General features: G+C 48.2%; 2 protein-coding genes across 3 annotated transcripts in view; both read left to right on the top strand.

Moving 5' to 3' along the window:
• LOC119580545 overlaps positions 1-6,385 on the top strand; it is a gene marked incomplete in the record, with an annotated part of 127,471 nt that extends 121,086 nt beyond the window's left edge. The window contains 4 exon segments of the mRNA XM_037928663.1: positions 241-396; positions 845-946; positions 1,148-2,554; positions 5,863-6,385. Coding sequence (XP_037784591.1) covers positions 241-396; positions 845-946; positions 1,148-2,554; positions 5,863-6,057 — 1,860 coding nt within the window.
• Positions 6,386-6,543: 158 nt separating this feature from the next.
• On the top strand, positions 6,544-11,855 carry LOC119580802. 2 transcript variants are annotated; one of them, XM_037928929.1, is made up of 2 exons: positions 6,544-6,780; positions 10,237-11,855. In XM_037928929.1, the coding sequence occupies exons 1-2, from the start codon at positions 6,750-6,752 to the stop codon at positions 10,812-10,814; spliced, it is 609 nt and encodes a 202-aa protein (XP_037784857.1). In that variant the 5' UTR covers positions 6,544-6,749; the 3' UTR covers positions 10,815-11,855. The 2 variants fall into 2 exon arrangements, with proteins under 2 accessions (XP_037784857.1, XP_037784858.1); XM_037928930.1 differs by having other exon boundaries at positions 6,550-6,766.
• The last annotated feature ends 645 nt before the right edge of the window (positions 11,856-12,500 follow it).

Genomic DNA, 12,500 nt, shown 5'->3' with positions numbered 1-12,500 from the left:
CCCCTCCCTCCCCCTCTCTCCTTCTCTCCCTCTCCCTCCCTCCCCCTCTCTCTTCCTCTCTCCTTCCCTCCCTCTCACTCTCTCATTCTCTCCCTCCCCCTCTCTCCTTCCCTCCCTCCCCCTCTCTCCTTCCCTCCCTCTCACTCTCTCCTTCTCTCCCTCACCCTCTCTCCTTCTCTCCCTCCCCTTCCCTCCCCCTCTCTCCTTCCCTCCCTCTCACTCTCTCCTTCTCTCCCGCAGGTGACCGAGGAGGACATCGAAAGGACCCTGGCGGAGGCTGGTGTCCACTTCATTCCCTTCCTCCCGCACCGTCACCTCCTCCCAACGCTTCAGGAGGACCCGTCGGAGATGCCCCCTGAGACTGCAGGCGTTGAGTCTTCGGAGGCGGTGGGCGTGGTAAGTGTGTGGGCGGGCGGGTAGGTAGGTAGGTGGGTGTTTGGGTGGGTTGGGGTGGGTCAAAAGGTTGGGAGGTGTGTGTGTGTGTGTGTGTGTGTGTGTGTGTGTGTGTGTGTGTGTCAGGGGGGAGTTGTGTGGGGATGGGAGGGGGGGAGGAGGGGGGTTGTTATTGTGCGTGCGTGTGTGTGTGTGTCTGTGTGTGTCTGTGTTTTTGTGTGCGTGTCTTTTTTGTGTGTGTGTGTGTTTTTGTGTGTGTCTGTGTTTTTTGTGTGTGTTTTTTTTGTGTGTCTGTGTGTAATATAACAGTCATAAAAGTTATCAAACATTCAAGCGAATGTTTTTTAAAACAACGTTTTCTAACCATTAAGGGGAATATAATTAACGACAGCGCTAGAAACCCCTCTGCCCCGAAATGCCACGTGACAAACTTTCTCCATCTCGCCCGCAGATGTCTCTGAGATCGCAGTCGGAGACGAAGGAGGAATCTCTCCAGCCTCTCAGAGTCGCCGAAGACACCGTTAAGACGAGTAATAACTTCATGGAGGAGCAGGTTCGTTGTTCGTGGGCGTTGTTGCCACGAGGGGGAGGAGTCGGGGAGGGGGATATATCATTTCCATTACGCTGATTTGTCCTGCTAGCAATTGCTTTCGTCTGTTTGGTCCACGTGGTATTGCAATAAAATGTGTAGTATGTATTCATCCCGTAATGGTAGTCCGTATTTTCTTACAAATTGCAATGATTTCACCCGCAGGACGCCGCCCTTGGCTTGGAGTACAAGCCTGCGTCGCGCTACGAGCAGATGATCAACGACCCAAACTTCACGGCCAAAACCCACTACTTCGCCAAGCGGTTAGAGGAACTGCAGCAGCTCCACGAGCTCTACAGGAACCTGGCCAAGCAAGCTCCGAGGTGGAGGACCTCCATCCACTCGCCCTCGGCCCTCAAGGAGCCCTCCGAGGTGAGCGAGGACGACTCGAGCGTCTCCGAGGGGGGCGAGGAGCCGGAGCCCAAGGTCCTTCCGCAGCCGTTTTTTAGTCAGGAAGGGACCCTGACGAGCCTCAAGCTCGGGGGCGAGTACGAGTTCAACTGGAAGTCTCTCCTGCCGGAGGAGATCGCCCTCCAGAGCGAGGCTAACGAGGGGAAGAACGAGGGCGGCGAGGACACGGCCTCCGAGGTGTCCAAGGACGTCAACGATCCGCTGTACGACATCCAGAGCGACATCATGCCTTACCTCCCCAGCAACTACGTCAGCCTTTCGACGCTCACCGCCCTCCGGCAGCCCGACGGCGCCTCCAACCCCAACTTGAACGGGGAGCTCGCTCGCGCGGAGCCCCAGGCCGTCGCCGCGCCCGTCGACGAGGGCGTGGACACCGTGGCGACGGCGACGGCGGTGGTCGCCCTGCAGGAGCGGCTGCCGGGCAACGGGGCGTCGCTGTCAGACGACGAGAGCAACGTGAAGCAGGTGAAGGTGAAGAAGGAGAAGAGGAAGAAGAAACTGGGGCTCCTCTCCAAGTCGTCGAACAAGTCGGGCGCCTTCGCCAAGGACGAGGCCGAGGGCGACGAGAACTCCACCTCGAGCAAGCTGAGCTGGAGTAGGTTCTTCGGCAGCCCGAGGCACAAGGGCTCGCCGAAGGAGAGCTCGAAGAAGAGTGGCAAATCCAGCTCCAAGTCCAGCTCCAAGTCGCCGACCTCGTCGAGCAAGAACTCGGAGAAGAGCGACAAGAAGTCCCAGCGCGAGCGGGAGCGGTCGAAGGAGTCCAAGGGCTCCGCGTCCAAGGAGGGCAAGGCGGGCAAGGAGGGCAAGGCGGCGCAGGAGGGCCACCACGGCACGGAGGCGGGCAAGCAGGCGGACAGCAAGAGCGCCAAGGCCTTTCAGAAGATGGACTCGGAGCGGTCCAACGGCAGCCTGAAGAACAAGTCCCCGGCGCGCAAGAGTTCCGAGAACCGCAGCGGGCGAAGCGGCCGGAGGGAGAGCAGGGAGCAGCAGCAGCAACAATCCCAGCAGACGCAGCAGCAGCAACAGCAGCAGCAGCAGGGCCAGGGGCAGCGGTACCAGGGGTTTCAATGGGACTCGCCGCTGCCTCCTTTTCTGCCCGTGTCCACCGCGTCCATACACCCTGGCTACGACTCGGGCGCAGATTCGGGAGTGGGACTCAAGGTGGGTGAAGGGGACGCTGAGCTTGAGTGAAGGATTAGGACAGATGAGGGAGAATAGGGGGAGGAATGAGGAGGAGAGTGAACACGAGGAGATGTGAGAGGTATGGGAGAGTCGAAGGTAGACTTTAGGAGAGGGAAGTGCGATGTAAGAAGAAGAGAAAGAGAGAGAGGAAGAGATAGATAGATAGATAGAGAGAGACAGAGAGAGAGAGAGAAAGAGAGAGAAACAACAACGAAAAAAAAAATCATAATAATAAAAACGCAAAAAACAACAACAAAAATACATATCTATCAACCTAACCCCAGACAAATAAAAAAAAATCAAAACAACCAGGGAAAAAAACGCCATAGATAAGGGGGGGAAACACACACACACATCTAACCCAAAATGATAACAATAATAACAAAGAAGAAGGGAAGCGTTTTTAAGGTATAGAGGGAGATGCTGCGAAGAGGAGATAACGGAGGACCAGTTGGTTTACGAGCGTAGTAACTCTGAAGGTAAAATCCCTCTCTCTCGCCGTATGCTGATGAGAAAGATTACGTATTTCCGATCTTTTTTTTTGTTTTGGTTTTTCCTTTTTCCTTTTTTCCTTTTTTCTTTTTTTTATTCTTCTTCTTCTTTTTCTTCTTCGTTATCTTTTTCTTTTAGTTTTTCTTTTTCTTGTTCTGCTTCGTCTACTTCCTTATCTCTTTCCTTGTTTTTTTTTTCTCTCTAGTTTTTTTTTTCTCTTTTTTTCTCTCTTCATTTTCGTCTTCTTCTTCTTCATCTTCTTTTTCTCCTTTCCCATCTTCTTCTCACACTTGCCTCTTCTTCTTCTTCTTCTTCTTCTTCTTTTTCTTCTATTTTTCTCCTTCTCCTCCTTTTCATTCTTCCTTTTATGTCTTCTTTTTCTGTTTCATTTTTTTTTTTTCTTCCTTTTCATCGTCCTTTATTCTTTTTCTTCTTCTCATTCTCATTCTTCTTCTTTCCCTCCTCCATCTTCTTCTTCGTCTTCTTCTTTGTGTGTGTGTGTGTGTGTGTGTGTGTGTGTGTGTGTGTGTGTGTGTGTGTGTGTGTGTGTGTGTGTGAAAACGATAAGAATGTTTTGTGTGTTTCATTGTGTTACGTGTTATCTGTTGTTATGAATAATTAAGTGTTTAGGAAGTTTGTGTTAGTTTGGATTTTCCTAGCGTTTTTAGCCTAAAGTTTTATATATCAAATACTGAGAATTTTTTGGAAATGAAACACACACACACACACACACACACACACACACACACACACACACACACACACACACACACACACACACACACACACACACACACACACACACACACACACACACACACACACACACACACACACACACACACACACACACACACACACATCCTCCTCCCCTTCCTGGTTTTATGCCTTTTTACAGCCCTCCCTTACCTCCCTCTCCCTCTCACTCCCTCCCTCCCTCTCTCCCTCTCCCTCCCTTCCTCCCTCTCACCCTCTCTCTCCCTCCCTCCTCTCCCTCTCTCTACCTCTCTCTCCACCCTCTCTCTCCCTCTCTCTCCCCTCTCTCCCCCTCTCCCCCCCCTCTCTCTCCCCCCTCTCCCTCCCTCTCTCTCTCCCCTCCCTCTCTCTCCCTCTCCCCCCCCCCTCTCTCTCCACTTTGAACCCTAGAACTTCAAACATTTCCTCTCCAAACTTCTCTTTTTCTATATTGTTGTTTCAGACATTCCCACGAAGGTTTAATTAATCAAATTTTGCATTTTTTCCTTTCGTGCGCACCCATACGCACACATATGTATACATATTTACGTACGTACATACACACATAAGTGGAAACGTACATAAACTCATGCATACATACATACATACACCCATACATACATACGTGAATACATAAATACATGCTTATATACATAGATACATTCATGCATACATACAAAACACACACACACACACACACACACACACACACACACACACACACACACACACACACACACACACACACACACACACACACACACACACACACACACACACACATGCATATCGAAATAAATGCACATATATACATACACATTTCTCTTTTAACGGTAGGTTCATGTTTGAGCCGCCGTGGTCACAGCTTGATACTTAATTGTAGTTTTCATGTTGTGATGCTCTTGGAGTGAGTACGTGGTAGGGTCCCCAGTTCCTTTCCACGGAGAGTGCCGGTGTTACTTTTTTTTTTTTTTTTTTTTTTTTTTTAGGTAATCATTCTCTCTATCTTATCCGGGCTTGGGACCAGCACTTGACTTGGGCTGGCTTGGCCACCCAGTGGCTAGGTAGGCAATCGAGGTGAAATTCCTTGCCCAAGGGAACAACGCGCCGGCCGGTGACTCGAACCCTCGAACTCAGATTGCCGTCGTCACACTGTTGAGTTCGATGCTCTAACCATTCGGCCACCGCGGCCTTATACATACACATACATACATTCATTCATTAATAAATCCACACATACAAACATACAAACATACAAACATCCACACATGCAAACATACAAAAATACACATACCAACATACATATACACACATACAAACATACATACATAAGTCCACCTCCATCCAAAGCCCACACATCACCCCCTCCCCCACCATCCCTCCCTCCTCCCCTCCCCCCCTTGTAACGCCTCCCCCCTCCCTCCTCCTCTCACCCCCCCTCCCTCCCTCCTCCCCTCTCCCCCCTTGTAACGCCTCTCCCCTCCCTCCTTCTCTCACCCCCCTCCCTCCCTCCTCCCCTCCCCCCCTAGTAACGCCTCTCCCCTCCCTCCTCCTCTCACCCCTCCTCCCTCCTCCTCTCACCCCCTCCCTCCTCCCCTCCTCCCCTAGTAACGCCTCCCCCCTCCCTCCTCCTCTCACCCCCCCTCCCTCCCTCCTATCTCCCCCCTTGTAACGCCTCTCCCCTCCCTCCTCCTCTCACCCCCCTCCCTCCTCCCCTCCCCCCCTAGTAAGGCCTCTCCCCTCCCTCCTCCTCTCACCCCCCTCCCTCCCTCCTCCCCTCTCCTCCCTAGTAACGCCTTTCCCCTCCCTCCTCCTCTCACCCCCCCTCCCTCCCTCCTATCTCCCCCCTTGTAACGCCTCTCCCCTCCCTCCTCCTCTCCCCCCCCCTCCCTCCCTCCTCCCCTCTCCCCCCTTGTAACGCCTCTCCCCTCCCTCCTCCTCTCACCCCCCTCCCCACCACCCCCCCCCCCAGTAACACCTCCCCCCTCCCTCCTCCTCTCACCCCCCTCCCTCCCTCCTCCCCTCACCCCTAGTAACACGTCTCCCCCCTCCTCCCGCAGGTGATCCCCCGCCCCCGCCGCTCGAGGGGTGAGAGTCGCCACGGGGAGAGCTCAGGCTACGAGTCGGTGATCCGGGACTCCGAGTGCTCCTCCTTCGGATCCTCGCAGGATTCGGGCCTCGACGACGACGGGGTGAAGGGCAAGGCCGAGGGGAAAGGTAAGTCGAGTTCGTGGCTCGTTTTAACGGGGGTTTAGGAAGGGGAGGGGGGGTAATTTTTTTTCTAAGGGTTTTTTTTGGAAAGTTTTTTTTTTTAAGGTGTTGTCCTGATTTCCCGAGTCCCTGCAGCCTCCCTGGGGGTTGTTGCTCTGTATATCGCCTGGATTAGACTGTTTGCCCGATAATAGAAAACAGCATATTCTTCTTATCTCTCTCTCTTTCTTCGTAAGGGAGTGAAAACCTAGGTGAAGGGCCCACCCTGCCCAAAGGGGCCCCCCCGCCCCACCCTAAGCTCTCTCAGACCATCTCCCACGACCTGCTCTCGAGTAAGCCCCCCGCCTCCTCCCCCCTGTCCTCCCCCTCCTGTGCCGCCCGCCACCATTCCCATTCCAAAACCCTTCCCGCCTCAAGAGTTCCGTCCGGAGCCTCTCTGACGAGCGCCGCGCCGAGGGCGGGCGTCGCGCTCTCCGCCGCGCCGGCGTCGTCGTCGGCCGCGTCGTCGCCGAAGGGCCACCAGACGTCGAGCAGCGGAGGGTCGTCCTCGTCGTGCGCGTCGGCCTCGCAGCGAGCCGTCCTCGACGACTTCGACGAGGAGGACGTGGCCCGCTACGAGGGCCACCGGACGGAGGAGGACATCGCCAAGTGCCGCCGGACGCAGGAGAAGATCCGCGCCCTCCGCGAGAAGCAGGACCAGCTCAAGAGGGAGCTGGAGGCCGCCAAGAGCCGCCTCATGATCGATAAATCCAGGTGGAGCTTCGAGTGTAAGACATTCTCATTGATCTGTTGTGTGTCCGTTGTGTCAACCGCCCTTTGAGCCCCAAGGCTTTGGCCACTCGCTGCTTCCCTGGCTCTGCCGCGCTTAGCTCGAGGCTTTTTTCCTTTTCAATGCTAAATCACAAATGACATCACACTTGATCATTAAACTCCATCCCCCCTTTCAGAACATAAAAGTGCGGACTCCTGGCATCGGATAACACAGTATATTAATGGCATATGTTTTATTTCAATTTTTTTTTCTTCTTTTTTCTTTTTTTTTACCAATAATACTAAAATAGAATATTTCGTAGTTTGTGTTTCGTTTTGTTCTTGTTTCTAAGCATTTCATGGATCATTTGCTGTAGTTTGCTTTGCGGATTATTTGCTCAAACAAATTCCTTCATCAAGAACTTTGTCTTTGTAAATATTTCCCTTGGCCTAAATAGAGACGGACTTTTATCCAGACTAAGGCATTTCAGATAATATATATATATATATATATATATATATATATATATATATATATATATATATATATATATATATATATAAATATATATATATATATATATATATATATATATATATATATATATATATTATATATACGTATGTGTATGTGTATATATATATACATATATATATATATATATATATATATATATATATATATATATATATGTGTGTGTGTGTGTGTGTGTGTGTGTGGTGTAATGTATATATATATATATTATATATATATATATATATATATATATATATATATATATATGTATATATATAAATATATATATTTGTGTGTGTGTATGTGTGTGTGTGTGTGTGTGTGTGTGTGTGTGTGTGTGTGTGTGTTTCTGTGTGTTTGAAATATATATATATATATATATATATTATATATATATATATATATATATATATATATATATATATATATATATATGTATATATATTATATATATACATATATATATATATATATATATATATATATATATATATATATATATATATATATATATACATATATACACTATTAATGATACGTGACATGATACCAAATACATGAAGACATTAATAAATAATGTCGGAAAATAGTAAGATTAATATGTAAGTAGAGACATAGATGATTAATAAAGCAAACACAGTTGCATGCAAATTCAGCCACATAGTAATACAAAGATAAAAGGAACAGCAATGTTCTCTTTATACATGATGGAATATTAGTGAACCGAAAACCTTTATCTTCCTCTCTCTCTCTCTCTCTCTCTCTCTCTCTCTCTCTCTCTCTCTCTCTCTCTCTCTCTCTCTCTCTATCATCCTCTCTCTCCCTCTCTCTCTATCTCTCTCTTTGTATCTATTTATCTATCTCTTTTTATTTCTTCATCTATTTATCTACCTCGATCTCTATCTGTATATACATCAGCCTCTATCTCTATTTCCTTCTCTCTATCTGTCTATCTATATATTTCCCTCTCTCTCTCTCTCTCTCTCTCTCTCTCTCTCTCTCTCTCTCTCTCTCTCTCTCTCTCTCTCTCTCTCTCTCTCTCTCTCTCTCTCTCTCTCTCTCTCTCTCTCTCTCTCTCTCTCTTTACATATCTATCTATCTATCAACCTATCTTTTTCCCTTCTCTTTTAGCCACATAATGCAAGGCAGGTGGGTGGCGATGTCTCTGTTTTCCTCATGAATCACAGGGCAGATCTGCGACAGTTAGGCAACAGTTGGGTGATTAAATAATAGCTTTTTGTTATGTCTGTCAGGGAGAGTCAGGGGGGAGGAGGAGGAAGGGGAGGAGATGAGGGGGAAGGGGAGGGGATAATGGGGATGGGGAGGAGGTAAGAGGGGAGGGGTGGGGGTAAGGGGGAGGGGTGGGGGTAAGGGGGAAGGGAAGGAGATGAAGGAAAAGAGGGATGGGACAAGGGGAAAGGGGAGGAGACGAGGGGAAAGGAAGAGGGGTTTTGAAAAGAAGGTGAGGAAAGTGTTGGGGAAGTGGACAGGAGTTGGATGTGTTCGCATAGTCGGGGTTTGGGGAGAAGGAGAAGGGGAGGGATGGAGAGAAGAGGAATTGTGGGGAGGAGAGGATGGAGGGGGGAGTTAGGAGAAGAAAAAAACACGTTTTTCTTTTTTCTATGGTGGGGATAGGGGGAGAAAGAGGAGAGAAAGGGAAGAGTGAAGAAAAATCATGTTTATTTTCCTGATTTCTAGGATGCGGGTATGGACAGAAAGAGGGAGATAGGGACAGAGAGAAGAATCATGGTTCTCCGTATTCTATGACGGGGATATGGGGGAGAAGGGGGAGTGGGGGATAAGGTGGGGGGGGGTAAAAGTAGTGGGGGAGGAGGAGAAAGCCTCTACCTTCATACCCATCTCTAGTGGGGTGATAGATAGGATAGAATTAAATCGTACTTTCTATTCTCAGTGAGGATAGAGAGATGGGGGAATAGAGGGGTAGAGGGACACTGACCTTTTCCTGTCCTATCCTCTGTGTTGGGAATAGGGGATAGGGGGAAAGGGAAGGGTTTATCCGGACCTCTCTGTCCTCTATAGTTTTATTGCTCTTTCTCTCTCTCTCTCTCTCTCGCGCGCGCGCTGGTATTGCTGGTATTCATGGTCTTTTAGAAGGGTCTGTACTCTATTCCTTTATTTATTCCTCTGTTTCTCTCTCTCTCTCTCTCTCTCTCTCTCTCTCTCTCTCTCTCTCTCTCTCTCTCTCTCTCTCTCTCTCTCTCTCTCTCTCTCTCTCTCTCTCTCTCTCTCTCTCTCTCATTCTCTCAGGTCTCGCTCTCTCTTTTGCTCTCTCTCTCTCTCTCTCTCTTTCTTTCTCTTTTTTTCTCTTTTTTGTGTGTAAATAATTCAAATCGTGTTACTTTCTCGGTGGATTTGAACATTATTTCCAAACTTAGAGAAAGACACGAATGTCAAGATAACGAAGAAAGGAAATCACAAAGGAATAAATAGCTTCGTCTTAATCACATATATTTGGCCATTTTACATTTTATCATGAAACATACATTCACTTTTTCTGTCTGTTTGTTGTCTGTTTTTCCTTTCCTTCCTATTTCCTTTCCTTTCTCTCCTCCCTTCGCCCTTTCCTTTTTTTTTCTTTTTTTCTTTTTTTTGTTCCTTCTGCTTCCCTTCCTCTCTCGGTTCCTCCTTCCTTCCTGCCCTCGCTTCTTCTCTCTCTTCCTCTTTCCCTCCCTCCCTCCCTCCCTGCCTCCCTACCTCCCCCCTCCCTCCCTCCCTCCCTCCCTCCCTCCCTCCCTCCCTCCCTCCCTCCCTCCCTCCTTCCCTCGCTCCCTCCCTCCCTCCCTCCCTCCCTCCCTGCCTCCCTACCTCCCCCCTCCCTCCCTCACTCCCTCCCTCCCTCCCTACCTGCCTGCCTGGCTCCATCCCTCCCCCTCCCCCCTCCCCCCTCCCCTTCGTGCCCCTCCCCCACTAACCCCGTCTGCGCCTCCTCCTGCAGTGCACGTTGAGGAGGCGATGACCTGGCGGGACGACGGCTACGTGGAGGCGCTTCAGCAGGAGACCATCATCCTGGCCAAGCGCGTGATGGCCGCCCGCAGCCGCCTCCTGCTGTCCACCTGCTTCGACGCCTCGCCCACGCTGCAGGACCACCCGGGCTTCGGCGAGGCGGTGGCGGGGGCGGCGGAGGCCGACGGGCTGGAGGACCTGTCGGTGATCGAGGAGGAGGAGGAGGACGGCGCGGGGGGCGACGCGGCCTCGGCCTCGGGGGAGACCTGCTGGGGCGGGGCCCCTCGCATCAAGGGCCTCTCCGAGATGGAGTCGAGAAGTTACTGGGCAGCCCTGAGGCGCACGCAAGAGGACGCGGGAGGCGGCGACGGCGGCGCGCGAGGAGCGGAGCCCGAGGCCGACAGAGCGGAGACGAGGAAGAGGCCCGACAAGGGGGAGACGAGCGACAGCGACCGAGGCCAGGGCCTGGAGGCCGTCGGCAGGAGCGACAGGATCGAGTCCGTGGTCAAGATTAGCGAGGGCTTCAACGTGGAGGACTGGAGGCGCCTGAAGGAATCCTTCATCCTCTGACTAGGGGTCCCCAGCGACGCAGCTCTCCTCACGGTCTTCATAACACATATCCTCAACCGTAGTCGACACGAGAGCTTCCTTCACACTCTCGCCGTGTTATTTAGTCAATTGTCAAGTCAGTGTTCCAGAAGTAGAGCCTCCTCAGCCTCCTTTCCTCGCTGTCCAGCCTCAGCCCAGACCACCCGACCCAACCCCGCAAAAGCCCCTTTGTTGTCTCTGCAGGTTTAGTGATAGTGAAGAAGCTACCGCATATACTTCATACATATATATAATCCTATGTATACCAGGGGGAGGTTTTTTCGATGCCCATACACAGACTCAGAGACTTAGAAAGAAAGCGAGAGGGTTTGATATCAATGGGTTTCGTAAAGCGCACAAGTTTTTGGATGATATACTCCATAGATTTGCATGACTCAAGCAGAGGAGCGATGATGGAACACGGATTGTGTGAGTGACCCCTGTAAAATTATAAATCGTTTTCTATTATCCTAATAATATGGCATTTTATTTGACTTTTTTCACTATAAAACATGTAATGAGTGAAAAAGATGCTACATTTATATTTGTGGAATATTTATATATATACAGTATATCTATACATATGTAAATTAAGAGACAGAGATGCTGAACTAACGCATGTTTGGAGAGGAAAAAAAAAAATAAAACATAGGCTGATTAGGAAACAGAATTATATTAATTCTGCAGAATAATTGTGCCTTGTACATAGCATGGAACAAGAGTGGAAGAAGTGATATTGTGTAATTTTATGTATAAAAAAGATGAAAAAAAATAGATTCCCTCATCCCCTTAAAAAAATATATAAAATTCAAAAAAGCAAAAACAAAAGAAAAAATTAATAAGTCAATAATTTTTATTTGAGAAAAGGAAACACCATAGCATAAGATGGCGTGTGTGTGTGTTTGTGTGCATGTGAGGGTATAGTGTTCAGAAGGAAATCGTGGGTAAGAAATGGAAGAAGGAAGAGAAGAAGAAGAAGAAGAGGAAGAAGAAGAAGAAGAAGAAGAAGAAGAAGAAGAACATGGAAAGATGAAGAGAAGGAAGAGGAAGAAGAATAAGAACATGAAATGATGGAGAGAAGGAAGAGGAAGAAGAATAACATAACAAAAATTGAAGAGAATGAAGAAGATGAAGAAAAGAAGAAAAACAAATGATGAAAGAAGATAGGTAGATGAAGGAAAAGAAGAAGGGATAAGTGAAGAGAAGCGAGAAGACATAGAAGTGGAAGAAAGAAAATAGAGAAGAGGGAAAGAGAGAGAGAAGAAGAAAGGCTCACGATAGAAACCTTAGGACCGACCTTTGTACCAAGTAGTGACGCAATAATATCTCTTTCGTTATCGTTTGATTTTATCATTATTATTATTATTGTTATTATTATTATCAATATTATCATTATTATCATTATCATTATTATTATTATTATCATAATTATTATTATTATTATTATTATTATTATTATTATTATTATTATTATTATTATTATTATTATTATTATTGATATCTTGTTTTTCTTTTTCTTTTTTCTACGTGTGATTTTTTTTTTCTTCTTCTTCTTCTTCCATTGCAATCGAATCGGCCGTTGAGAATAAAGTCACAAATTAAATAAGGTATGAAGAAGTCCCTTGCATCTTCATGTCTAAGAAATGATTTCATTGCTTATCATTTTTT

This window comes from Penaeus monodon, chromosome 14 (assembly GCF_015228065.2).
Source record: "Penaeus monodon isolate SGIC_2016 chromosome 14, NSTDA_Pmon_1, whole genome shotgun sequence".
Lineage (NCBI taxonomy): Eukaryota > Metazoa > Arthropoda > Malacostraca > Decapoda > Penaeidae > Penaeus > Penaeus monodon.
This window is presented reverse-complemented; position numbering and strand designations above follow the sequence as displayed.